Here is a 25,915-nt window from a genome sequence, read left to right as displayed (position 1 = left end):
GTCTGTCTGTTTGTTCCGGCTAATCTCTGGAACGGCTGGACCGATTTTGACGAGACTTTCACTGATAGGTAGCTGATGATATAAGGAGTAACTTAGGCTACTTTTTTTAGACTAGCTTCGCCCCGCGGCGTTACGTGCGGTACGACAATAGCCGCGGGTAACATCGCGGGACCCAACTATCAATAATAAAATTTAATGTTTCCGAAGCGAAGCGAGGGCGGGTCGTTAGTATTCTAGTAAGACTTAAACTATACCTTCGTGTCCTATACAGAGAACTCTGTGGTGTTTTTATTAAGGGTGGGATAAAAGACCTAATAAAGCTGGACTTCGGTTTGACCCTTAGAGCGGAAATCGTCGATAGAACGACTCTCTATTAATGCGTATAAAGTGCGGAGCGTCGGAATACAGACTATTGCGAAGTTTGATTATAAGTAATAGATCAATATCGACCTGTACGGACGTGTCTTATCCCGCTCATGTATAACGTTTTTAATAAGCTAAATAAGTCAGAGTTAATAAAGCTTATAAATAACTTATCTTAACAGCTTATCATCGATTTTGTATATTTTTAAGTTTAAAAAACTTTTTAAAAAAAAAAACCTTTAGCAATTAATGAAAATAAGCTTAACACTAAAAGGGTAAATGTTTCCAAAGTTCGTTTTTTTTACCTACCTGATTATAACCTTGAGCTCACGAGCTCAAACTGAGAGAATTTGATAACATCTGCCCTAAAAAGACTAGTGCTTCGCTAAATCTACCACTTGATTGTAATTGCGACCCACTGAGAAAGTCCAGCGAGAAACTCGAATGCTTTCAATCCTTTCTATACTCTCCCCTTCAGCATCATCAACGAAAACGGTGCTTAATGGCGCGTAAAAGCTTTGGCCGATGGGGGGATTTTTGAAAATCCATTTTTGTGTGTATATGTTACTGTAAAAGCGCGAATATTGGTAAATCTTAGGTTTTACCAGTAAATCTTAGGGTCTACCAACACGAGTCGGTAAATCTATACTAATATTATAAAGAGGAAAGATTTGTTTGTTTGTTTGTATTGAATAGACTCCGAAACTACTGAACCGATTTGAAAAATTCTTTCACTGTTTGGAAGCTACACTATTCTGGAGTGCATTGGCTATAATTTTTTTTGAAAAAATTAGGCATCCTTACTAAACCTCCAATAGTGTAACCTAAGGTGTAAAAAAATTACCTAAAATATTCTTTATATCGCGTGCCCCGCGAAAACTATTGATGATAGAATAAAATAATGATACGACTGTGTAGAACACATTATTAATTACAAAAGGTGTCGCGACAGCATATGTCTAACTATTATAGTTATGCCACAATAAGTGTTCTTTTATTTAAAATAATAAAACAACGTCAAATACCGTTGAAATTTTTGTTAAAGACCCGAGCGGAGCCGGAGCGGGCCGCTAGTGTAAGAATATGTAAAAAAGAAACGATTTTATCGGGCTTTTACCATTACAACATAATTTGTACATAATGCCTTTGTACATAATTTTCCTGCTACTCTGTACTATGTCTTCTTTTTTGTGTATACATAAATAAATAAATAAATAAACGTAACCCAAGGTGTAAAAAAATTACCTAACATATTCTTTACATCGCGTGCCCTGCGAAAACTATTGATGATAGAATAAAAAAAAGAATGTACTATGACTTTGTAGAACACATTATTATTTATAAAAAGTGTCGCGACAGCATATGTTTAGCTATTGTAGTTATGCCACAGTAAGTGTTCTTTTATTTAAAAAAATTAAACAACGTCAAATATCGTTGATATTTTTGTTAAAGACCCGAGCGGAGCCGGAGCGGGCCGCTAGTATGTAATATATTTATTCATAAAGTTACACTTTCATATAAACCACGTCCCGAAAAACTGCTTACGCAGTTTGACTGCAGGCAACCCGCTTTATATAAACATAGCTTATAAATTATTAAATTAGGTTATATTATTAATACAATTAATTTACCTACGTAAATGGTTACAACGTATTTAACAAGTGTTTTTGATGTTAAACATCTATAGCCGCACGTAAAACCGATTTCTGGCGTGGCGACGCATCGCCAGAATCTGTATGATGGTATATATTATTATATACAGTCTACATGCAGTAGTGTGTACGATGTGGCGACAAATGCGCAATCGACTGTGCGATTTGTTTGTGTGTAGTGTATACAGTGTTGTTTACTACAGTACACATAACCTGTGTTTTACTTGAAAAAAAATTATTTTTTCGTAATATTTTATTTCATCATTATGACATATTTAGTTCCTATCACAATCTGTTCTTTTCTGCATATTACTATATAATGTCGGTGTTTCACATCTGCCAGGCGTCCCGCGACGGCTCACATATTTTTTTTATAGACTTTTAAATTTAGCTAGTATATGCTCACGTCTCATGTCCTCGGGTAAACTATTGAGTAAGTATGGAGAACTCGTTTTTATAACGTTCTATCTGCATAGTAATTTTGTACCTTGGGTATTTCAAATTTACTTAAAAAATTATTCCACCTATTGATATTTTGTAAGATTTAATAAAAAAAATATTGCTTAGATGGGTGGACGAGCTCACAGCCCACCTTGTGTTAAGTGGTTACTGGAGCCCATATTAACCCTCAGACACAGCCTACTGAGTTTCTTGCCGGATCCGCTCAGTGGGTCGCGTTTCCGATCCGGTGGTAGATTCTGCGAAGCACGGCTCTGGGTAGGGTTCGTGTTAGCAACGTCGTCAGGTTTGAGCCCCGTGAGCTCACCTACTAGTTAAGGTTACGCTGGTATAGCGATTCAAGGCTCTCTCTCAGCTTAGGTAGGAAAAAAAAATGAGCCCATAGACATCTACGACGTAAATGCGTCACCCACCTTGAGATATAAGTTCTAAGGTCTCAGTATAGTAACAACGGCTGCCCCGCCCTTCAAACCGAAACGTATTACTGCTTCACGGCAGAAATAGGCAGGGTAGTGGTACCTACCCGTGCGGACTCACAAGAGCAAATTCTACCTTAATTTATTTTTCCAGGTATTCTATCCATTAACTTGGGCTGTTGGAAATGCGTTCACAATTCCATTGGTCTGCTTCTTAATCGTGTGAGATCCTTTTCACTACTTTGATACCTCATTAAGGCTACTTTAGATGATCGTATGTCGTTTTTTGTACAAAATTGTTGGTCAGTTTTTGTGTATTTTATAATACTGTTGATTTAATGTAAGTGGAGATAAGTACAGAGGTCGGTTTCTATACCAGTAGAATTAGTATAGAGTTGCAAAGATGTAATGTAGGTTGTAATTAAATGTAGATAAATGTAGGTCGGATCTGTGTCTGTTTGAGTATGGGAAGAGCTCGGGATCAGTACAGAGCTGCAGGGGACTGTGTCTACAGTAGTGTAGTATAGGACTCTCGGCTAGATGTACGTCAGATCTGTGTCTGTTTGTGTACGAGAAGAGTTCGGGATCAGTACAGAGCTGCAGAAGACTGTGTCTACAGTAGTGTAGTATAGGACTCTCGGCTAGATGTAGGTCGGATCTGTGTCTGTTTGTGTACGAGAAGAGCTCGGGATCAGTACAGAGCTGCAGGGGACTGTGTCTACAGTAGTGTAGTATAGGAGTCTCGGCTAGATGTAGGTCGGATCTGTGTCTGTTTGTGTACGAGAAGTGCTCGGATCAGTACAGAGCTGCGGAGGACTGTATCTCTGGTAGTGTGGTATAGGACTTTCGGCTAGATGTAGGTCGGATCTGTGTCTGTTTGTGTACGAGAAGAGCTCGGGATCCGTACAGAGCTGCAGAGGACTGTGTCTACAGAACTGTAGTATAGGACTTTCGGCTAGATGTAGGTCGGATCTGTGTCTGTTTATGTACGAGAAGAGCTCGGGATCAGTACAGAGCTGCAGAGGACTGTGTCTATAGTAGTGTAGTATAGGACTCTCGGCTAGATGTAGGTCGGATCTGTGTCTGTTTGTGTACGAGAAGTGCTCGGGATCAGTACAGACCTGCAGAGGACTGTATCTGGTAGTGTGGTATAGGACTTTCGGCTAGATGTAGGTCGGATCTGTGTCTGTTTGTGTACGAGAAGAGCTCGGAATCATTTCAGAGCTGCAGAGGACTGTGTCTACAGTAGTGTAGTATAGGACTAGAGGCTAGATGTAGGTCGGATCTGTGTCCGTTTGTGTACGAGAAGTGCTCGGGATCAGTACAGACCTGCAGAGGACTGTATCTGGTAGTGTAGTATAGGACTCTCGGCTAGATGTAGGTCGGAACTGTGTCTGTTTGTGTACGAGAAGAGCTCGGGATCCGTACAGAGCTGCAGAGGACTGTGTCTACAGAACTGTAGTATAGGACTTTCGGCTAGATGTAGGTCGGATCTGTGTCTGTTTATGTACGAGAAGAGCTCGGGATCCGTACAGAGCTGCAGAGGACTGTGTCTACAGTAGTGTAGTATAGGACTCTCGGCTAGATGTAGGTCGGATCTGTGTCTGTTTGTGTACGAGAAGTGCTCGGGATCAGTACAGAGCTGCAGAGGACTATGTCTACAGTAGTGTAGTATAGGACTCTCGGCTAGATGTAGGTCGGATCTGTGTCTGTTTGTGTACGAGAAGTGCTCGGGATCAGTACAGACCTGCAGAGGACTGTGTCTACAGTAGTGTAGTATAGGACTAGAGGCTAGATGTAGGTCGGATCTGTGTCCGTTTGTGTACGAGAAGTGCTCGGGATCAGTACAGACCTGCAGAGGACTGTATCTGGTAGTGTAGTATAGGACTCTCGGCTAGATGTAGGTCGGAACTGTGTCTGTATGTGTACGAGAAAATCTTGTTTATCAGTCCAGTAACACGTGATTTCTGAATAACCTTTTGAACTTGACCTCGAATCTGTCGAGATATCGTTCATATAATAATTGATATGCATTATAATATTGCGCGATATGATCGAAGCGAATTACGGTGAATTCAGAATTGTATTATACGGAATCATTGGCTTTTTAACTCTAGAACGGAATAAGGAATTCTGGTAACTAAATTGGAACAACATTTTGTGGCGGTAGGACCTCTTGTGAGTCCGCACGGGTAGGCACCACCGCCCCGCCTATTTCAGCCGTGAAGCAGTAATGCGTTTCGGTTTGAAGGGCGGGGCAGCCGTTGTAACTATACTGAGACCTTAGAACTTATACCTCAACGTGGGTGGCGCATTTACGTTGCAGATGTCTATGGACTCCACCGACCACTTAACAACCAGGTGGGCTGTGAGCTCGTCCATCCATCTAAGCAATAAAAAAAAATCGGTTGTCTGTAAAGTCGGTTTACTGACGATAGTTGAACGTGACAACGTCATAAGAAAATACTGATGGAATGGTTTCATTATTCAAAAGAAAATTTTAATTTTATTTGTTTGATAGACATTTTGTATGGATATAGAGAAAGAGGTAAATGGAAGTCACTTTTGATCAAGTTACATTTATTTGTACGCATAAATACAATTATGTCAATATATTTTTTTTACAAGTATGAATGTGCTTTGAATTGTATTGATGTGAAACATCTATAGCCGCACGTAAAACCGATTTCTGGCGTGGCGACGCATGCCGTGGCGACGCATCGCCACGCTATATGATGGTATATATATATATATATACAGTCTATATGCAGTAGTGTGTACGGTGTGGCGACGCGTCGCCATGCGCAATCGACTGTGCGATTCTCTCCCACTCGATCCGGCGTTAAGCCATCTCTCTCGCTACACTGAGCTCGGATACCTATAGTGTATACTCCGTAGTGTATACAGTGTTGTTTACTACAGTACACATAACCTGTGTTTTACTTGAAAACAAATTATTTTTTCGTAATATTTTATTTGATCATTATGACATATTTAGTTCCTATCACAGTCTGTTCTTTTCTGCATATTACTTTTACAAAATAATGTCGATGTTTCACATCTGCCAGGCGTCCCGTGACGGCTCACAATTTTTTTTATTGTATAGCAGCTGCCACGCGGATGCATCGCCTCAGAGCGAGGTAACGCCGCATGAGTCATGTTTTTTCGTGCTTGCAGCCGGCTCCATCGAATTATAAGACGTTTTCGCTAAGATTGACCTGGGCTAGGTCATGATTCGAAGATCTAACGATTCGAACTGCATGCGCGAATCTCGTGCTCTGAAACGTGCCATTATCATGTCGTATTTTCCAAGGGCCTTCGTCCGTGCAGATACCGTTGAAATGGCACGCGGATAGCGCCTTGACCTTGCCCCTGGCATTACTGACATTGACCTGGCATCGACAACGAGATGAAATATGTTTATTTTATTTTTTTATTGCTTAGATGGGTGGACGAGCTAACAGCCCACCTGGTGTAAAGTGGTTTCTGGAGCCCATAGACATTTACAGAGTTAATGCGCGAAACGTAATCACTTAACACCAAGTAGGCTGTGAGCTCGTCCAACCATCTAAGCATTAAATAAAAAAAAACATTAGACCAATAAAAAAAACATTACACACACTACCATGTATTTGACGCACACACGCATGCATACTATTTATTGTCAAACTTTTGTTCGTGACGTCTGTAGTCAAATTGAGAATAGATTAAATATTGTTTGTCTTTATTAATATTTTTTAATAGTGTAGTCTTAGCGAAAAACTTTGAAAATAGAATCATAATTGTGTGCAAACTTACAATTTCAATTAATTATAGTCGAATTTCGACTACTGCGAGATCACATCACTATTTAACGGCCGTCTGGTGTAGTGGTAAGTGACATGGTCACTACACAAGGGGGTCGCGGGTTCGAATCCCGCCAAGGGAAGATATTTGTATGGTAAATGTCTTTTCCAGGGTTATGGATGTTTATTAAATACCTAGTCAGGTCATAAATTCTGTCACATGTTTAATGTAAAATAATTGAAACAAGTTTATTCAATATGTAACCATTCATATACCAAAATGAACTTAACAAAACATACATTCTTATGACACTAAAGTTTATTCAAAATGACCTCCGTGATTTTGAATACAGGCCTTCAATCTGCGCGGCCAGTCGTCTATCGCAGCACGAACGAGGCCATGTCAATATCGGCGGCTGCCTTAATCAAGGATGTCTTGAGTGACTCCAAATTGGGATGAGGCTTTGAGCACGCCTTTTCCTCCAAGTGTTGCCATATCTTGTAATCTAACGGATTCAAATCTGGACTGGAGGAGGGCCAGTCTTCGTGCCGGATGAAATCGATTTCACGCGCCGCCAGCCAGTCTTGTGTGCTCTTCGCTCTATGAGCTGGCGCCGAATCTTGTTGGAATACCCAGTGCCTGTTATTGAACATGGTATGAGAAAAATCAAAAATGTACCTCTGTTAAGCCCCAATAAGAAACTCCCAACCATACCATGAGCGAGGATGGAAAATGACCTCGTTGGACACGCGGAATACGGTTGCTCGCTTCTTCACTAGTGTGTGCGTACACCTTATCATTTTGTTTGTTGTAGCTCTCTTCTACGGTAAAAATTTTTTCATCCGAAAAAAGAATTTCCCGATATATTTTTCCCGCGTACCGCTTCAACAAAGCGCGGCATCTCTTCAGTCTCAGGTCCATTAGACGAGCATTCAAACGATGTCCTGTTTATCTTCGATATGCCCGAAGCCCTAAGTCTTCATTTAACACCCTTTTCACCGTGGTTCTGCTTAACCCCATCTGAAGGGCCAACAGTTTCTGCTTACGTTTGGGATTTCTTTGAATTCGCGCCTTCACAGCTTTTATCACTGCTGGAGTCCTAACAGACCGAGGGCGACCACTTCTTGACCTGTCATCTACACTAGAGTCTTCATTGTATCGTTTGATGGTACGATAAACGAATCTTTTGGTTACATTGAAATTTATCAGTATGTTAAAAATTTGAATTGGCGCGTAACCGCAACGATGCAACGCAATAACTGCAACACGGTCTTCTTTAAGCGTCCACTCCATATTTAAAAATGAGTAAAATTCTAAAAGTATACATTTTTATTTTCATGAACAATTCGAAATTCGAATTCAATAAACTTTTTTGTGGCCAGCATTCTAAAAGAAAAGTTTTTACTGTGTGACAATACTTATGACCTGACTAGTTATATGTATGTGTATAATAAAAATCTTACATTTATTTCCGTTATCTGGTACCTGTAATACAAGTTCTTTACGAACTTAGTACGGGACCAGTTAATGTGGCGGGATTGTTAGTAAATATTTATTTATTTATTTACTAGTAATTTTAAAAGCTTAAGATTGTTAAAGCTTAAGATCATATGAATAGGATTGAACTTGACGTGTTTCCCGGGGTAGACAGGGAATCATGCAATAGGTTGAGCTCGGGGAATTTTCTCGAAAGCGACCTACGTAATGCGATATTAGTTGTGAAATGAACAAGTCATTATAAATGTCACAGTACATAAATGCGGGAGATCCCTGCGTTATATGGCCTAAAACGCGGATCGTACCAGAGAAAGGAAATCGCGTTATAGAGGTACCGCGTTATAAGCGTGGTTACTGAGTATAGGTATAGAAAGACTAGCGGTTACTAGGGGTTTGGTCTGCGCGAAATATATCTGTGTAGCTTTCCGGTGGAAATGTGATATTAATACGCTTTTATTAGCTTCAGACGTATAATATATGTTAGTAAGTATGTAACGTAATCTTTGAACATGATTTTGATCCCCTTCAAAACGTCGGATTAACTTGTAATTTGGTATACTTATTAAGGACCGATGACAATACAATATTAAAAAAAAAAAAAATTGAAATTCAACTAAAACATGAAAAATAAATAAGAATATGTTTTTATAGAAAATCCAACTAAAAAATAGAAAATAAATATGAATTTGAATTGAAAAGAGTGTAAGAAAAACCACAGATATTAGTAGAAGGGTTATTTTGTTAGTTTTTTTTTAAACTATTATTTATTTTCCGGGATTAAATGTGACTATCCACAATATTCATGTCGAACCCCGTTGCTTTGTTTTGACGTCTGGAAAAGAAGGACAAACAAATACACTTTCACATTTATCATATATGTATGGATATAAGGTATAGGAGAATAAATTTGTGTATATATTTTTGTTTGCTACAACCAGTTTTTCGATTTCGTTTCCAATATCGGCTCATGTTCAAAGATCGTCAGTAAACCGGGTCATTGCTAACACAATTCTGTGTGACCGTATGTTTTCAATGTCGGTAATTGAGACAGAATGTGATATATTCACATATTATGGCCGATGTTGTGGCGTGGTTATATCGTAAACACGCTTTTGGTCATAATGAATACGTTTCTTTTATTAATTATTTTAAGGACATAATCGAGCGGAAATGTGTTTATAAGTCGCCAGAGTCAGTAACTATGGCAACGTGAATGTCACTTAACTTTAGGAATGGGGTTGGAAGTCTTAATTGTGCTAACGACTCTCCCAGCCTCATAACTGGTCGGCAAATTCCGTCGAAGAAGTTTCTGGAATGCATGATTTGGTTATGGTTCCAACTCGCCCTAGCAAGAGTGATTCCCTGAATCTACCACCGGAATCGCGAGCCACTGAGAAGATCCGGCAAGAAACTGTCTATGGGATAATCCTGAATCTACCACCGGAATCGCGAGCCACTGAGAAGATCCGGCAAGAAACTGTCTATGGGATAACCCTGAATCTATCACCGGAATCGCGAGCCACTGAGAAGATCCGGCGAGAAACTGTCTATGGGATAACCCTGAATCTACCACCGGAATCGCGAGCCACTGAGAAGATCCGGCGAGAAACTGTCTATGGGATAATTCCATTCGGTCCAGTGGACTATTCTGTCGAGAAATTGAGGGCATAATGTACTGAGCTATTTATTTTTGTTAATTTTTATATGGGTTGTTTTTCGGCCCTAACTTTGCGGACTACATCCCCAAAGTTTCGGCCTAGCGTTAGCTATTCACTGGTGATAGGTCGTATTGGTAACTTGGACATGTAGGTACAACGACCCTGCCCATTCCTGCCGTGAAGCAATAATGCGTTTCGGTTTGAATGAGGTAGGAGCTGTTGTACCTAAAAAAAGCTGAGACTTAGAACTTATGTAAATGGCGGTACTTACGTTTTTGTCTGTGGACTTCGATAAAGCATTTAAGCCTTGTTCGGACTAGGCGAGTATTTTAGTCGAGCACCGAGTAATTTAGTGGCTAAACTACTCGCTACTCGCCCGAAAAAATAGAACAAAATGGATTGACTTGACTAAATTATTTACTAAACCTACTCGACTAAATTTTTGGTGCTCAGACACATTTAGCTACTAAATTATTGGGTACTCGACTAAAAATACTCGTCTAGTCCGAACAAGGCTTTACCGACCCCAATTTTAAACAATATAAGAAAATAATGAAGAACGTTAATTAGTAATTATTATATCGCAGAAATAATTAAAGCGATAGGTAAAAGGTTATTATATGGTTTAAGCTACATTTTCGCAACTCTACAGGAGAGCCATTAAAGTTTAAAATTTGAAAAAAATATCGTAGCAAAAAAACTTTTTCAGCTGTTTGAATGGAGTGCTGGTGGTAGGACGTCTTGTGAGTCCGCGCGGGTAGGTACCACCGCCCTGCCTATTTCTGCTGTGAAGTAGTAATGCGATTTGGTCTGAAGGGTGGGGCAGCCGTTGTACTGTAAAAACTGCGTTCTAAGAACTCTATCTCAAGGTAGGTGGCGGCATTTACGTAGTTGATGTGTATGGGCTCCAGTAACCACTTAACTCCATGTGGGCCGTGAGCTCGTCCACCAACCAAAGCAATAAAAAAAGAGTAAACCTAATTGAAGTTCAATTAAAAACATCAAAATATGTAACAAATAAAACATCTATAATTACAAAGATAGAAAGTTAAACGAATTGTCGCCATATTCAGCCATTCATTCTTTTGATATCGAATAAATGGATTTTCCTATTCTATCTACCCTTCCACGTTTACAGCTCGCATCTGTTCGTGAAAACCGTTTTAATATCGGTTGACTGGTACAGAAGGACTCGGGTGTCCATACGAATCAGAGATACTGTATGAATATTGCATTTCCAGAGATTATTTTATCAAATGACACCCGACCCTGGGGTGAGCAATTGCGGTTTTTCCCGTGCGGCATGACCGTTAGGGTAAATTGTTAAGTAGAGGTAACTTTCTGTCTTGGATTGTTTGTGTGTGAAGGGTAGATAGGATTGCTTATTACCTGGAGGGCTTTTTAGTTTCACCAGGACAGGCAATCGAGTAAAGGCTCAGTTAGGAGGGAATGGATTTGCTAACGGCTATCTGAGCGCCTCCGAAAGAGACCTGACAACTCAAGGGCAGCTGCTTCGCGAATGAATCTAGTACCTTTTTTTTCCCTACTTAAGCTGATAGCTTTGAGAGGCTATATCAGCGGAACCTTAACTAGTAGGTGAGCTCACGGGGCTCAAACCTGACGACGTTGCTAACACGAACCCAAGCAAGAGCCGTGCTTCGCAGAATCTACCACCGGATCGGAATCGCGACCCGCTGAGAAGATCCGGCGAGAAACTCAGTGGGCTATCTAGTACCGGATCGGAATCGCGACCCGCTGAGAAGATCCGGCGAGAAACTCAGCGGGCTTATCTATGGGTTAGGTTGAACTTCGAACTCTTTGGAGAATTCGATGAATGCGGTTAGTTAAGTCGGCATTATCGGTCCGCGTGTAGCTAGCTGGAATAGCTTTTAAGGCTACTAGCCATAGCAAAAGACAGTAGGTAACGACCGCTTCGTTTGGGGATTAGGAATCAAATTATAGTTTTTTTTTTCTTTTATGTTCGTCCCGGTAATCGGTTACGAAGATTTTTAATCGAAAAACCGACATGGTTGAGCGCGAACCGTCGATAGATCGTCCCTCTATTAACACGTATAAAGTGCGGAGCGTCGCGTCGGAATACCGACTATTGTGCAGTTTGATTATAGGTATTACGTATTGACCTGTGCGGACGTGTCTTAACGCGCTCATGTACATTTAACGTTTGCAATAAGTTATTAAAATTTATAAATAGAATATGTATTTTGCTACGAATTTAGAGTCCATTTTTTCAAAAATCCTTTAGCGATTTCTCGGAAATATTTGATAGTAAGCTCAGCACTAAAAGGGTTAATTAAAACTACACATTGACGATTCAATATGGCGTTTTTTTTTTTCATTTTTGCAACTTTGTAGAGCCATTTCAAGTTTATAATTTGAAAAAAAATATATCGTAACGAAACAAAATTTTTCGGCTATATGAATGAGATAAACTTAATTGAAGTTCAACTAAAAACATCGAACTGTTGATGCTAATATGTAATAAAAAAAAATCGACCTTAATTACAAAAATAAATGTCGCTCAAACCAAATAACCTGTCAACCATAGATTATACACTTAATATATTTGAGATAGATGCGCAACTCTCATTTTTATTTTTGCTTTAGTTAGAGCCCGGGACAGCAGGCGTCGCTGCTGTCGATTATTAGTCTCCCTACCCCCCACCAGGTGGCTTTTTTAGTAATTTTAATATTTTTTATAATTAACTCTCTTTATGAAAAAATCTTATCGTTTAGAATCGCTGAAATTCCCGGTAGTACTTATGAAATATTAAAGAACGTTTGATTGTGTTCAGCATTCTAATCGATAAGACCTTTTCATACAGAGAGAAAACAGTTTTTTTAAATAAAAAGCTGTAATTCTCTGTAAGCTATTTAATTTCCCTATATTACAAACAATTTACTGTTAAAAGATAGTATGAACGTACAATTGTATAAAATTTCGAATAACAATAACTCCTCTAGATTAATCCTACTAGAGTACTTAATAACATTAAATCGAAAGTTATCTAAAAGTTAATTAAGTCTAGATAATCAAATCATTCAATGTCACTTAAGTCATTTGTGCGAAATATAAACATGTCAGCTTTCCATTACAAACATAGTAGACAATTTGAATTAAATTTAATAAATTTGTTTCTTAACTATAGCAGTTCTTGCTTAAAGTTGATCGTGACAGATCATGACCTTGTATGAAAATATTACATCTATAAACACTACCTATGCTTCGTCATACAATAATTGTCATTTATACTAGCATTGTAGAGATAATACACACACTAAAGTGAATACTAAATTATTCTTAGCATTCTTATAAACATTTAGAAATTTAAGAAACGATTAACCCACAATCATGTTCATAACATGTGACATTTTGTTCTGCACAAACGTTTTATTACATGATTTGAAAAACAAAAAATGTTTAAAAAATGTAATGATGATTTAAAGTACTCTTAAATATTGATAGTTTGTACTTAATGACGCTTATAGTAATCTTAGACATGATTACATTAGTTATACTTTTATTCCCTATCTAAATTATTTCTATTCTGACGTTTCTGATGCTTTAGCTTTGGTAATACTAGATGAAACAAACAGCAGATTGAAAGAAAATCATCTTAAAGTTAATTACATTCATTACAAACCATTAGTTTACATTTTGTTACAAAAGAAACTGGTGTTCGTTACATGCAAATGAATTATAAACATACACATGCAAACATAAAATGTAAATTTATCTTTTAATCCAAATTAAATGTACACTAATATTACATCTAAATAATAGAAAGGGTTTCGAAAATTTTTATTGCACTCAACAGCAGACGAGCACGCAACCCGGCCCATGATAAGTGGTCACCAGTGCTTATAAACTTCAGCAGTGCCATAGGGGTTGCTGTCTATCACTTAAGTTTTAATAAATTATTAATATACTCAGTCACAAGCATATTGATTTCACATAATGAAAATGTAAGAAACATAATCATGTTTGGGCATTTTCATTTATATCTGCTCATACAGAAAACACAACTTAGCAAATATATTCCACAGTTAATCTAAATAATTGCAAATAATGCTTTTAAAGACCGTTGACTTTTGATCATTAATTAAAATCATCTTCTCGTAGAATTTACAAAAGGTTATTTACAAAAATTTATATCAGTATTTTCATATATTACTAACTTACTAATTACAACTATTCAAACGTAATACTATAACTATAAGAACTAAACAATCTATTTTAAAACAAAATTGGCATCAATTTAGTTCTTATGAACTATTTCAATTATTAATTTATCAATTATAAACATATTTAAAAAAAATAAGATCCCTTGAGAGTTCACGTTCCTTGCTGAATCAGTTTCTCTTCTGAAACGGAGAAACAAAGTATCTTAAGTATGTAACAAATATTGAAAAAATACGACCATGAAAAATTTAGTGTTAATGTAATCTTACTTACAAATTAATATATTACATAACACGTTCTGGTTCAAATATAGTGCATCAATCTTTTCATGTTTCAGACATTTTAGTGCTCCTTTAATTTTTCCATAAAATTTTGTCATTATCAAACCTTTGTCTACAAAAATAAAAACATTATTTTATATTGGGTAGAAGGATGAACGTGGTCACAGGCCACTTGGTGTAACTTAGTTATCAAACACCAGGAAACAAAACGTGAATGCCATCATCTAACTTTGGATGTGAGATCAATTGTGCTGTATTTTATTTAAACAGGAAAGCATGACTGATTGATCATTCCAAAAAACTAGTTCGGGCCCACTTGACAATAAGCATATAATACGCTGAGTTGCAAAACATAAATACTTCCACCCACTCGAGACAATTTTATTATCTGAGGTGTGTGTGTGATAGTACGAGACTTAATACCGACTGTTTTGATCAAAACTTAACATATATGATAGCTAGGCAGCAGAAATAGGAAGGACCATTAGTTGGTGCTAATTCATTTAATTATATTATGAATAATAATTCTGTTAGCAAATAATATACCGGGAAAATAGTGTAAACTCACCGTTATCAAGGCATCCGAAATAGCATTTCATTTTCGATCTTCGAGGCATGCTGATTTTTAATAATAAACATTCTGTAAGAAATGAAAATAGTTACACAGGCTTACGAAACGCTAACGAAGAAAAAAGTATTGGAGCCAAGCTATGTCTAAAGAGAATTCAAAACAGAGTTTCTCAATGTCTAATCGTCTAATATTCTCATAAAGCTAAAAGTTGCTCTAAATTAATACTACAACGTAAAATAACTCACACCAAGACCAAAAAAAAACGATTTAAAAAATTAAATCGTTACGACATTTTGAAAACTTTTTTTTTTTTTTTGAGATTGTTTTACGGCCCTGGAATTTTGAAAACTTCAAAGCAGTGTTTCCACTTACGTTTTTTTTAACACATTTTACCCTAGTTTCTTTTGAATTTACCCTAAAATTTCCTAGACAACTTTCATAAATCCTTTATATAGAAAGCGTAAATAAAATACAGAAAATAAACCACAGCATATTATTTAATGTAGGTATATATAATATAAACGCCCCCAGAAGATCATAGATCTATAGGATTAGAATTTTCAAGGAAGTCGACGCATTGCTTTTATATTCTTTTGCTGCACAACCTAACACTGTTCGGTTCTAAAATTGAGCAATTGTTTGCTGGCAAAGTTGGGAACTTTCTATGAAGCAAGCCGTTCAGGGTTTCATTAGAAAGCCTGTTTCTTTTGTCAGTTTTTAAATTTGAGAACACTGAATAATCTTTCCACCTCAGTCTTTGAAGAAGGAACTGCTAGCAAAAGTGAAATGACAATTACAAGGTTTTCGTAAATGAAATTACCATGATAATCTTTCATGGTACATGAAGTACCTGTATATTACAATACAAGTAAGTTCTGGTGACATCAACGAAAATAGGTAAATAAAAATTTGGCGGATTATACTTATTGGGATTCTGGGGAATCCCTAAGAAAAAGCAGTGGCTTAATCTATGATTTACTTTACTAGAGGGTTACTGTTGAATCAAACCTTTATAGTTTTTATACACAACTCTGTTTTATTCTTTTACTTGTCAACTCGACTTAATGTCATTCTCTCTCCATAAAATAAAATGTTCATTGTTTTACTTTAATTATCGTTTATTTTAAAATTCACAACAGTTACTAGTATAGGCTTTGCTTTTTACCCCGAAATATCCTAAATCCTGGTATTTTTTAAATTGTCTTTATCATCCAAAATATCAGCTATTTTTCCTTAAAAAAGGGAGAATTCCCTAAAAGTGGAAGCACTGCTTCAAAGTACGCTACATTTTTTATTGAGTCAGAACTCATATCTGCCATCTAGTGAGTTTATTAGATCATTAATGCCTAAAAGTTACAAAAATGACGTCGCCACAGGAGTAAGATGACGCTAGTTGTATGTTATTTTCCTTTGTATGGGAGTTGCACCCCCCTGCTGTCAACCCTCGACACTATTATATTCACTACTAGCGACCCGCCCTCGCTTCGCTTCGGAAACTGTAATTTATTATTGATTTCTCCACTATTTGATGGATGTTATTATACATATAAACCTTCCTCTTCAATCACTCTATCTGTTAAAAAAAACCGCATCAAAATCCGTTGCGTAGTTTTAAAGATTTAAGCATACATAGGGACAGACAGATATAGGGACAGAGAAAGCGACTTTGTTTTTTAAACTATGTAGTGATTTCGAGAATATTCTAACGTTGTATTTTAGATATTTCGTTCATCAAATAATAAATTCTATTTGTTCGCTATCAGCCCTCGGAAATAACAACTGAATGACTAATATTAAAGAAATGTAATTAAATAAATCAAATGTCTTTAATTGTTACCGCGATAAAATAATTACTAATTAATGTTCTTTGCTTAATTAATTAAGGTTGCTGACATAGCCCGTAGAATTAGTGAACTGAAGTGGCAATGGGCCGGCCACATAGCACGAAGAGAGGACGGTCGATGGGGCAGAAAGGTCCTGGAGTGGCGACCACGTACTGGCATGCGCAGTGTGGGACGGCCATCTACTAGATGGACCGACGACCTAGTAAAAAGCGCTGGGTCTCGTTGGATGCACGTGGCAATGGACCGGTCGCACTGGAAATCTATTGGAGAGGCCTATGTTCAGCAGTGGACGGCGATAGGCTGAAATGATGATGATGATGATGATGAATGTTCTTTGCTTATTTTATTGCTTAGACGGTGGACGAGCTAAGGGCCTTAAGTGGTTACCGGAGCCCATGGACCTCAACAACGTAAATGCCAACTTGAGACATGAGTTCTAAGGTCTCAGTATAGTTACAACGGCTGTCCCAACCTTCAAACCGAAACGCATTACTGCTCCACGGCCGAAATAGGCAGGGTGGCGGTGCCTACCCGTGCGGACTCCCAGAGTTCCTACCACCAGTGATCTTGTTTAACGTAATAATAATTTCGCTTAGCAATGTAGCCGTGAACACTGAATGATAATGTCCCGCGTATCAATATTGCTTTATGCACCGTTTGCAATGCGCCACTCGACTTGCCTACCACTGTTTAGTGGTTAATAGATTAATTAAACTAAGGCTGTGAGAGCAGTGTGCTTAGTGCGAGTTTTTAACTTCTCGAACCCCGTAAAGGTTAACTTAAGTTTGTATGAAGTCGAAACGGTTTTCCTTCGTTTGCCGCTAGGGGCGCTGTTCCAACTCCATACAAATTTGAGTTAACTTTTACGCGGTCGAGAAGTTAAAAACGATCCGGTAGTAGATTCATTCGCGTAGCAGCTACTCTCGAGTTGTTAGGTTTTTATACTTCTATACTTAATACTAATATACTAATACTAATATATTACTAATATTAATTATTATTATATTATTAATATTATAAAGAGGAAAGATTTGTTTGTTTGTTTGTATTGAATAGGCTCCGAAACTACTGAACCGATTTGAAAAAATCTTTCACTGTTTGGAAGCTACACTATTCCCGAGTGACACAGACGGTGATAATGTTTTTTGAAAAAAATTAGGGATCCTTACATAAACTTTAATAATGTAACCCAACGTGTAAAAAAAAATTACTTAAAATATTTTTACATCGCGTGCCCTGCGAAAACTATTGATGATAGAATAAAATAATGTATTACGAATTTGTAGAGCACATTATTATTTACAAAAAGTGTCGCGACAGCATATGTCTAACTATTATAGCTGTGCCGCAATAAGTGTTCTTTGAATCGTTGAAATATTTGTTAAAGACCCGAGCTGAGCCGGAGCGGGCCGCTAGTTATTAATATTAGTATTACCGAGCACAATCTGCACAATAGACTATTTCATTTCAAACGAGGCATAGAAATCGCGCCACACCTCGCAGAGCTTGCGCACGCGCAGAATTCGAAATGTCACGGCTTCATTCGGTGGCCGACCGCCGCGCGATACGCACGCCTATTAAATGTTAACCGCCGACTTTCGTGTTTTCATCGAATTCTGGTGGATTCTGTTTTATTATTTTATATTTTTGAATAAGATCGTAGATTCGGTTATCCGAAGTTTATTATCGGGCTTAGCGAACATGTGGGATCTGGACGTTGAAGACGATTGATCGAAAATGTTCTGATAATATTGTTTTAATTACATAGCGTAACATTAATTTATTATTTATTCAATCTGTGATAATAGTTTTTAAGTGTTTTGTTTTTGTGAAGGAAAATGACAGAACAGTCTGGAGTTATAACGATACATCAAGTAAGTGTACATAGTGTCATTTGGTTGTGGATGAGCGTTTTGTGAGCCCGCACGGACTGTTATCACCGACCTGCGTACTTTTGTCGCGAATTCCTCAAGGTCGCTTGTTGATGTCTACGGGCTGCTGTGATCACTTAGTGCTCGGTAGGCCGTGAGTTCGTTTGCCCCAACTAAGCATAAGAAAAGCTGTATTACTGAAGATGTAGTGGGTAAGCAAGAGCAGTGCTTCGCTGAATCTACCACCGAATCGTAATCGCGATCCACTGGGAAGGTCCGGCGAGTAACGGTAGGGAGCGGCTTGGCTCTGCCCCTGGCATTGCTGAAGTCCATGGGCGACGGTAACCTCTCACCATCAGGTGGGCCGTGTGCTCGTCTGCCTACAAGGGCAATAAAAAAACTCAGGGGGCTGTGTCTATGGGTTAGTGCTCTCGTCGAACTCTTCATCGCCCCGCGCCCTTACGGATCCATCAGATCCAATAACCTTTGCATTAGACGCCTTCAGCTCTAACACTAGGAGCAGGGGGACCCCGGTAACCGTACTCGTCGAACTCAACAAAGAGGTCGACGTGCAACCTAACCCGTGCATCAGCCCGCTGAGTTTCTCGCTGGATCTTCTCAGGGGGTCACGATTCCGATCCGGTAGTAGATTCATTCGCGAAGCAATTGCTCTTGAGTTGTCGGGTCTTCTTCGTAGGCGCTAGGGCAGTTGTTAGCAAATCCCACTCCTCCTGGCTGAGCCTTTGCTGTCCTGGTGAAACTGGAAAGGCCTTCGGGCCACCAGTAAACTTTAAATCATAAAAAAATACTTTATCGCCTATAAGCAGTGGATCTGGGGGTTCCGATAAGACGATGTTTCGGGCGACGGCGACTTTGCGTTGCTCCGTCGTCTATGTGCTTAGTGAGAGTTTCTTAACGTTGTCGATAACGTAAAAGTTAACTCAAATTTGTATGAAGTTGGAACAGCGCCCCTAGCGGCAAACGTAGGCAAACGTTCCAACTTCATACAATTTTGAGTTAACTTTTGACTAATGTGTTCGAATCTCGCCGGCGGGTACCAATTTTTCTAATAAAATACGTACTTGTTAAATTGTAATTTGCGTAATTACTGGCGGTAGGACGTCTTGTGAGTCCGCACGGGTAGGTACCACCACCCTGCCTATTTCTGCTGTGAAGCAGTAACGCGTTTCGGTTTGAAGGGCGGGGCAGCCGTTGTGGGTCGCGGCATTTACGTTGTCGATGTCTATGGGCTCTGCTAACCTCTCAACATCAGGTGGGCCGTGAGCTCGTCCACCCTAAGCAATAAAAAATTATAATAAAAATAACTGGGAACAAATCACGCCCGGTCGGTCATCCGGCTCTAAATTAGGATAGTTTTACGGACTTAGATACGGTCAGAGACTAACATACGTACTTGTATACGTTTTAAATATATATACTACATATATTAAAATATGTAGGTTATCAACACGCAGACAATGAGCTAACAAACCTGTTCACCACACAAACGTATGCCTGATGTGGGAATCGAACTCACAATGTTCGACCCAAAAGTCAGGGCTGCTAACTACTCGACCACCGAGTCAGTCTATAAGCTAGTTAATTAAAAAAAATGTTTAATAAATTTGAATTAAAAATAGTGTAAGAAAAAATGATTTTATTGTAAAAAAGCGTGGGGTGCTTTTCAGGTAATTATCAAAAATAACCCTTCTACTCATATTTATTCATAAAATATTTATAATTACTGATACCATGCACCCCACGCTTTTTTTACAATAAAATCATATTTTTTTGAATTATTTTTGATTCAAATTTATTAAAACTAGAGGTCCCGCAGTAGTCGAAATTCGACTATAATTAATTGGAATTGTAAGTTTGTACACTATTATGATTGTATTTTATACTTCTATAATCACAAATTTCGCCAAGACTACACTATAAAAAATATTAACAAAGAAACAATATTTAATCTCAATTTGACAACAGACGTCAAGAACAAAAGTTTGACAATAAATAGTATGCATGCGTGTGTGCGTCAAATACATGGTATGTAGCGTGTGTAATGTTTTCTTTATTGATTTAATGTATCTTTTATGCATTATTTAAAAAAAAAATTTTCATTGTGCACTTCTTCTCTATATTCTCTTTAAGTCTGCAAAATTTCATACTCCTCCGTCCGCGCAATTTTCGTAAATAGGGATACACAGTTTTGCTTCACGTATTAATATTATTAAAATTTATTTTCAATTTTTTTGTTGGATTTTCTATAAAAGCGTATTTTGTTAGTTTTTTTAAACTATTATGTAGTTTTCATTTTGTATAATAGTTGAATTTCAAGTTTTTCAATTATTTTTTCATATTAAATTGTCATCGGTCCTTAATAAGTATACCAAATTTCAAGTTAATCCGATGATTTGAAGGGGGTCAAAATCATGTTCAAAGATTCCGTTACATACTAACATACATATGTCTGAAGCTAATAAAAGCGTATTAAAAAAAGATATTTGAGCAGTTCATTATTGATAAGTGTACGCATTTGGATGTTTGGTTTTTAGCCCTTTGCCTATGATTTCATTTGCGTACTTTGCAGGAAAAAAACCGCAGTTGTTTTTTTTTACAAATGCATAATATGAATCTTGCGCAAACAAACAAATATGGTCTTGTTTTTCTTGACCTTAGCTCACAATGTGGGGTCGACGCAGAATGTCTTATTTCCATTCACGCCTCTCGTCGTATGTCATCTCTGTACTGACATCCTTATCACGTCATTACGGATCCTCCCGATCCATTAACGGTGCTTTTAGATACCTCAAGCACCGGTCACCGTCCTCTGCAAACCCGTCGCTTGCGACGAAGGGCCCGACGAGTAAATTAACCCACAGACACAGCCCACTGAGTTTCTCGCCGGATCATCTCCGGTGGTAGATTCTGCATTCTGCGAAGCACTGCTCTTGTAAGGACCGGTGTTGCAACACTTGCGATTTGAGCCCCGTGAGCTCACCTACACGTTGAGGAGAAGCTGAAATAGCCTCTCAAGGCTATCAGCATAGGTAGGGACAAAAAAAGACATCCTTCACACAGACAGACCGAGAGAACAAATACACAGAACAAATAGACAGACAGACAGAATATATCGCACCTATAGAAATAAAGTGGCTTAACTAAAAATTTAAGAAAATGCGTTTTATACTTAATACTACTTAAGAATTCTATTAGTTTATAAAATACATTTTTTTAAATCTATATTTAAATAAAAATGAATTGCTGTTCGTTAGTCTCGCTAAAACTCGAGAACGGCTATGGACCGATTTGGCTAAAATTGTGGTCTTGAATTATTTGTGGAAGTCCAGAGAAGGTTTAAAAGGTAGATAAATATGAAAATGCTCGGAATTTAAATAAAAATAACAAGTTTTTAAATGTCTCCCGTCGGACGGATTCCTTTTGTTTGTTTTAAGTTTATTTTATACAAAAGTTTAGGTCTTTTATTTATCGATTGAGGCACTACGAAGTCTGCCGGGTCAGCTAGTTAAAAATAAAATTTCAATTGTGGTTAAAAAAAAGACAAAGTACATAGTTCCGTTTCTTTTAAATCAAACGGATACCTTAATTTATAAGGTATATGCTTTAAGGCTTATAGTATTAAAATCAATACGGAAAATTTTCTATACTCTAATTACATTATTTAGTCGTCGTGGCTTAAAGGATAAGACGTCCGGTACATGCGTGTTGAGCGATGCACCGGTGTTCGAATCTCAGGCGGGTACCAATTTTTCTAATGAAATACGTACTCAACATGTTGACTTCCGTGAAGGAATAACATCGTGTAATAAAAAAACAAACCCGCAAAATTATAATTTGCGTAATTTGCTGGTGGTAGGACCGTAGGACCTCTTGTGAGTCCGCACCACCACACTGTCTATGTCTGCCGTGAAGCAATAATGCGTTTCGGTTTATATCTCGAGGTGGGTGGCGCATTTACGTTGTAGATGTCTATGGGCTCCAGTAACCACATAGCACCATGTGAGCTCGTCCACCTATCTAAGCAATAAATTAAAAAAAGAATTTTGAATTTAGTAAATAATTAACTGATATATTATGGTTATGCTTACGAATGTGAGTAGTTTGGCTATAAATTTTTAAACTTCAGTCATTAAGCAAACATAAATTGACAACTCATAATAAATGACTAACTAACTAGCTACTGTATTTTTCGTTGTGTTATATTAAAAATAAGCTGAAAAAGAAAATTTAGCTAGGACCATAAATCGTCTTCTCGCATTAAAACTGTCAGGCGGGTACCAATTTTTCTAACGAAATACGTACTCAACAAATGTTCACGATTGACTTCCACGGTGAAGGAATAACATCGTGTAATAAAAGTGAAACTCGCAAAATTATAATTTGCGTAATTACTGGTGGTAGGACCTGTTGTGAATCCGCACGGGTAGGTACCACCGCCCCGCCTATTTCTGCCGTGAAGCAGTAACGCGTTTCGGTTTGAAGGGCGGGGCAGCCGTTGTAACTATACTGAGACCTTAGAACTTGTATCTCAAGGTGGGTGGCGCATTTACGTTGTAGATGTCTATGGGCTCCAGTAACCACTTAACACCAGGTGGGCTGTGAGCTCGTCCACACATCTAAGCAATAAAAAAAAAATTCTCAGAACTTACAAATTTTACAGGAGAGTGTTTTAAATGTTTACATGTAATATTTTTAATATTAATCATATTTGCAACATTTTATTTTTATTTTTTACCAGTTACATTGTCTGTCTTTTAAATTAAAATAAAATTATGTATTAATTTTGTTAATAGTAGTCAAAATATAGGTAAATTAAAAAAAATTAAAAAATAAAACTAAACTACGCCCTTTGACAGTATTTATGAGAAAAATACTGGTGATACCAAATCATCCCGTATATTAATTCAATTTCGAGTATTTTAATAAAATTGTACACTTTTAATGCGAAAAGGCGAAATATCTTTAGCGGAGTTAGATAGTGACTTCGATCGGGAATCGAATCTCGAACCGATGGTAGGAAAATCTGTTGATTAACCAAACAAATATGTTGCTTGAAGAAGGTACTGGTGGTAGGACCTCTTGTGAGTCCGCACGGGTAGGCACCACCGCCCTGCCTATTTCAGCCGTGAAGCAGTAATGCGTTTCAGTTTGAAGGGCGGGGCAGCCGTTGTAACTATACTGTAACCTTAGAACTCAGATCTCAAGGTGGGTGGCGGCATTTACATTGTAACCATTCAACACCAGGTGGGCTGTAAGCTCGTCCACTTATATATATCATTACATAGTATAAAACAAAGTCGCTTTCTTTGTCCCTATATCCCTATGTATGCTTAAATCTTTAAAACTACGCAACGGATTTTGATGCGGTTTTTTTAAATAGATAGAGTGATTGAAGAGGAAGGTTTTTATGTATAATAACATCAATTAAATAGTGGAGAAATCAATAATAAATTACAGTTACCGAAGCGAAGCGAGGGCGGGTCGCTAGTGTGCAATAAATAAAGAAGAAAAAATAAATAATAATAAATATTATTTCTTTCTCACTACCCTCTGCCGGGGTGTAGGGCCCGAATCAAATCCTTCCACTTACATCGGTCTTGGGCAGTCTGTTTTAACTCCTCCCCCGTCATGTCCAAGACGCCTAACTCTTGCTCCACTGAGTGACGCCAAGGTGTTCTGGGACGACCTCTTATCCTTTTGTCAGACATTTTCCAGGTCAGTGCTCTCTTGCATAGGTGGGACCTAACTATCCAAAAATAAATTTTAGAAGATCTAAGTAAAAAATAGAAAATAAGTAAATTTACTGTAAAATAAATAATAGATTATAAAAACTAAAAAAAATACGCTTTTATAGAAAATCCAACTTAAAAACTAGAAAATAAATTTTAATAAATTTGTATTAAAAGTAGTGTAAGAAAAAAAAAATTATTCAAAAAAAAGCGTGGGGTGCATGGTATAAATATTTTATGAACAGATATAGTAGAAGGGTTATTCTGATAATATCCTGAAAAGCACCCCACGCTTTTTTACAATAAAATCATTTTTTCTTACACTATTTTTATAATAATTCAAATTTATTTTCTATTTTTTAGTTGGATTTTGTATAAAAGCGTGTTTTGTTAGTTTTTTTAAACTATTATTTATTTTTCATTTTTATAGTTGACTTTTTTCATTCATTTTTTTTATTTTAAATTGTCATCCGTCCTTAATAAGTATACCAAATTTCGAGTTAATCCGACGTTTTGAAGGGGGTCAAACTGATGTTCAAAGATTCCGTTACATACTAACAACATACATACGTCTGAAGCTAATAAAAGCGTATTAAAAAGCGTGGTCCCGCGCTGTCAGTATCCGACACTGAAACCAGGTATATCTATATTACTCTGAGCGTTTCTCTTTTTGTTTTTTCTTACCTAAACTGGTAACATAGGGAGGTTATGCCAGCGTAACCGGGCGCGTAGGTGAGCTCATAGGGCTCTAGCTTGACGTCGTTGCTAACATTGGCCCTAGTAAGAGCAGTGCTTCGCAGAATCTACCACCGGATCGGAAACGCGACCCACCGAGAAGATCCGGCGAGAAATTCAGTGGGCTGTGTTTGTGGGGGAGCATTCCCCAAAAAGTCGATTTACCTGATATCGTGGGGATCGCAATTTCATTACCATGTTAATAATAGTTGGTTTTAAGACCCCAGCACCCCCTCCCCCCGATCCCTGGTCGGATAACAAATTGTTACAATTTTATCGCTACGTCAACAACACCCTTGTTTACGTACATAAATATTTATGCTATGTACGTGTTCATTGACTTTGAGAACCACTGCTTTTGTTTTAAAAAATAAAGAATTGTATCCAGTTTTTGGTAATTACGTTTTAGGATAGGTTAACGGCGGCGCGCCTTTTTTGTTTTTTATTTAATTATACGCACGGCAAAGGGAATATGAACGTCCTCAATTCGATGGAGGATTATGATGCACTTTTATGACCGCTATGCCACTACGCCACGTTACTAGGTGTGTGGCCGTAAGATATTTGACAGATGCCTGAATCTCGCTTACGACATTTACGAGATAAGCTTGCATATATACAAGTTCCGAACAACAACATTCGGACCGTCGGTCTACCGAGCAATATCACCCGCTCGGTGGAAGATCTTCCCTTTGTCGTATACATACAGGTGGGTTTCTATGTTTGGGTCTGAAGGAATTCTTCGAGTTTCCTCTTTCGTTTTGGGAGCATTGGTGAACAGAATGACTAACACCCTCTTTCGCTTCAAATAAGACATGAGCAGTCATAGAA

General features: G+C 37.9%; 1 protein-coding gene and 1 long non-coding RNA gene across 5 annotated transcripts in view; one reads left to right on the top strand and one right to left on the bottom strand.

Annotated features, from left to right (window-relative positions):
- LOC101746479 (pantothenate kinase 3) overlaps positions 1–25,915 on the top strand; it is a 63,543-nt gene that overhangs the window by 13,193 nt on the left and 24,435 nt on the right. The window contains exon 1 of one of the 4 annotated variants that reach the window (XM_062675892.1): positions 2,428–2,448. The exons of 1 other annotated variant lie outside the window; for it this stretch is intronic. Coding sequence is in view for 1 of the 3 variants with exons in the window: in XM_038019721.2 (XP_037875649.1) it covers positions 18,567–18,602 (36 nt within the window). In the remaining 2 variants the exon portion in view is untranslated. Of the gene's footprint in view, positions 1–2,427; positions 2,449–3,092; positions 3,113–17,963; positions 18,603–25,915 lie in introns of those variants that run through there. 2 more of the 4 variants (XM_062675893.1, XM_038019721.2) reach the window with 2 other exon arrangements.
- LOC134201341 (uncharacterized) lies at positions 12,709–15,101 on the bottom strand. Its single transcript, XR_009976574.1, has 2 exons — positions 14,306–15,101; positions 12,709–14,214 (listed from the first exon to the last, which is right to left on the bottom strand). It is a non-coding gene; the product is annotated as an uncharacterized LOC134201341 (long non-coding RNA).

This window comes from Bombyx mori, chromosome 24 (assembly GCF_030269925.1).
Source record: "Bombyx mori chromosome 24, ASM3026992v2".
Taxonomy (NCBI): domain Eukaryota; kingdom Metazoa; phylum Arthropoda; class Insecta; order Lepidoptera; family Bombycidae; genus Bombyx; species Bombyx mori.
The sequence above is the reverse complement of the archived record's forward strand: the minus strand, read 5'-3'. Positions and strand labels throughout refer to the sequence as shown.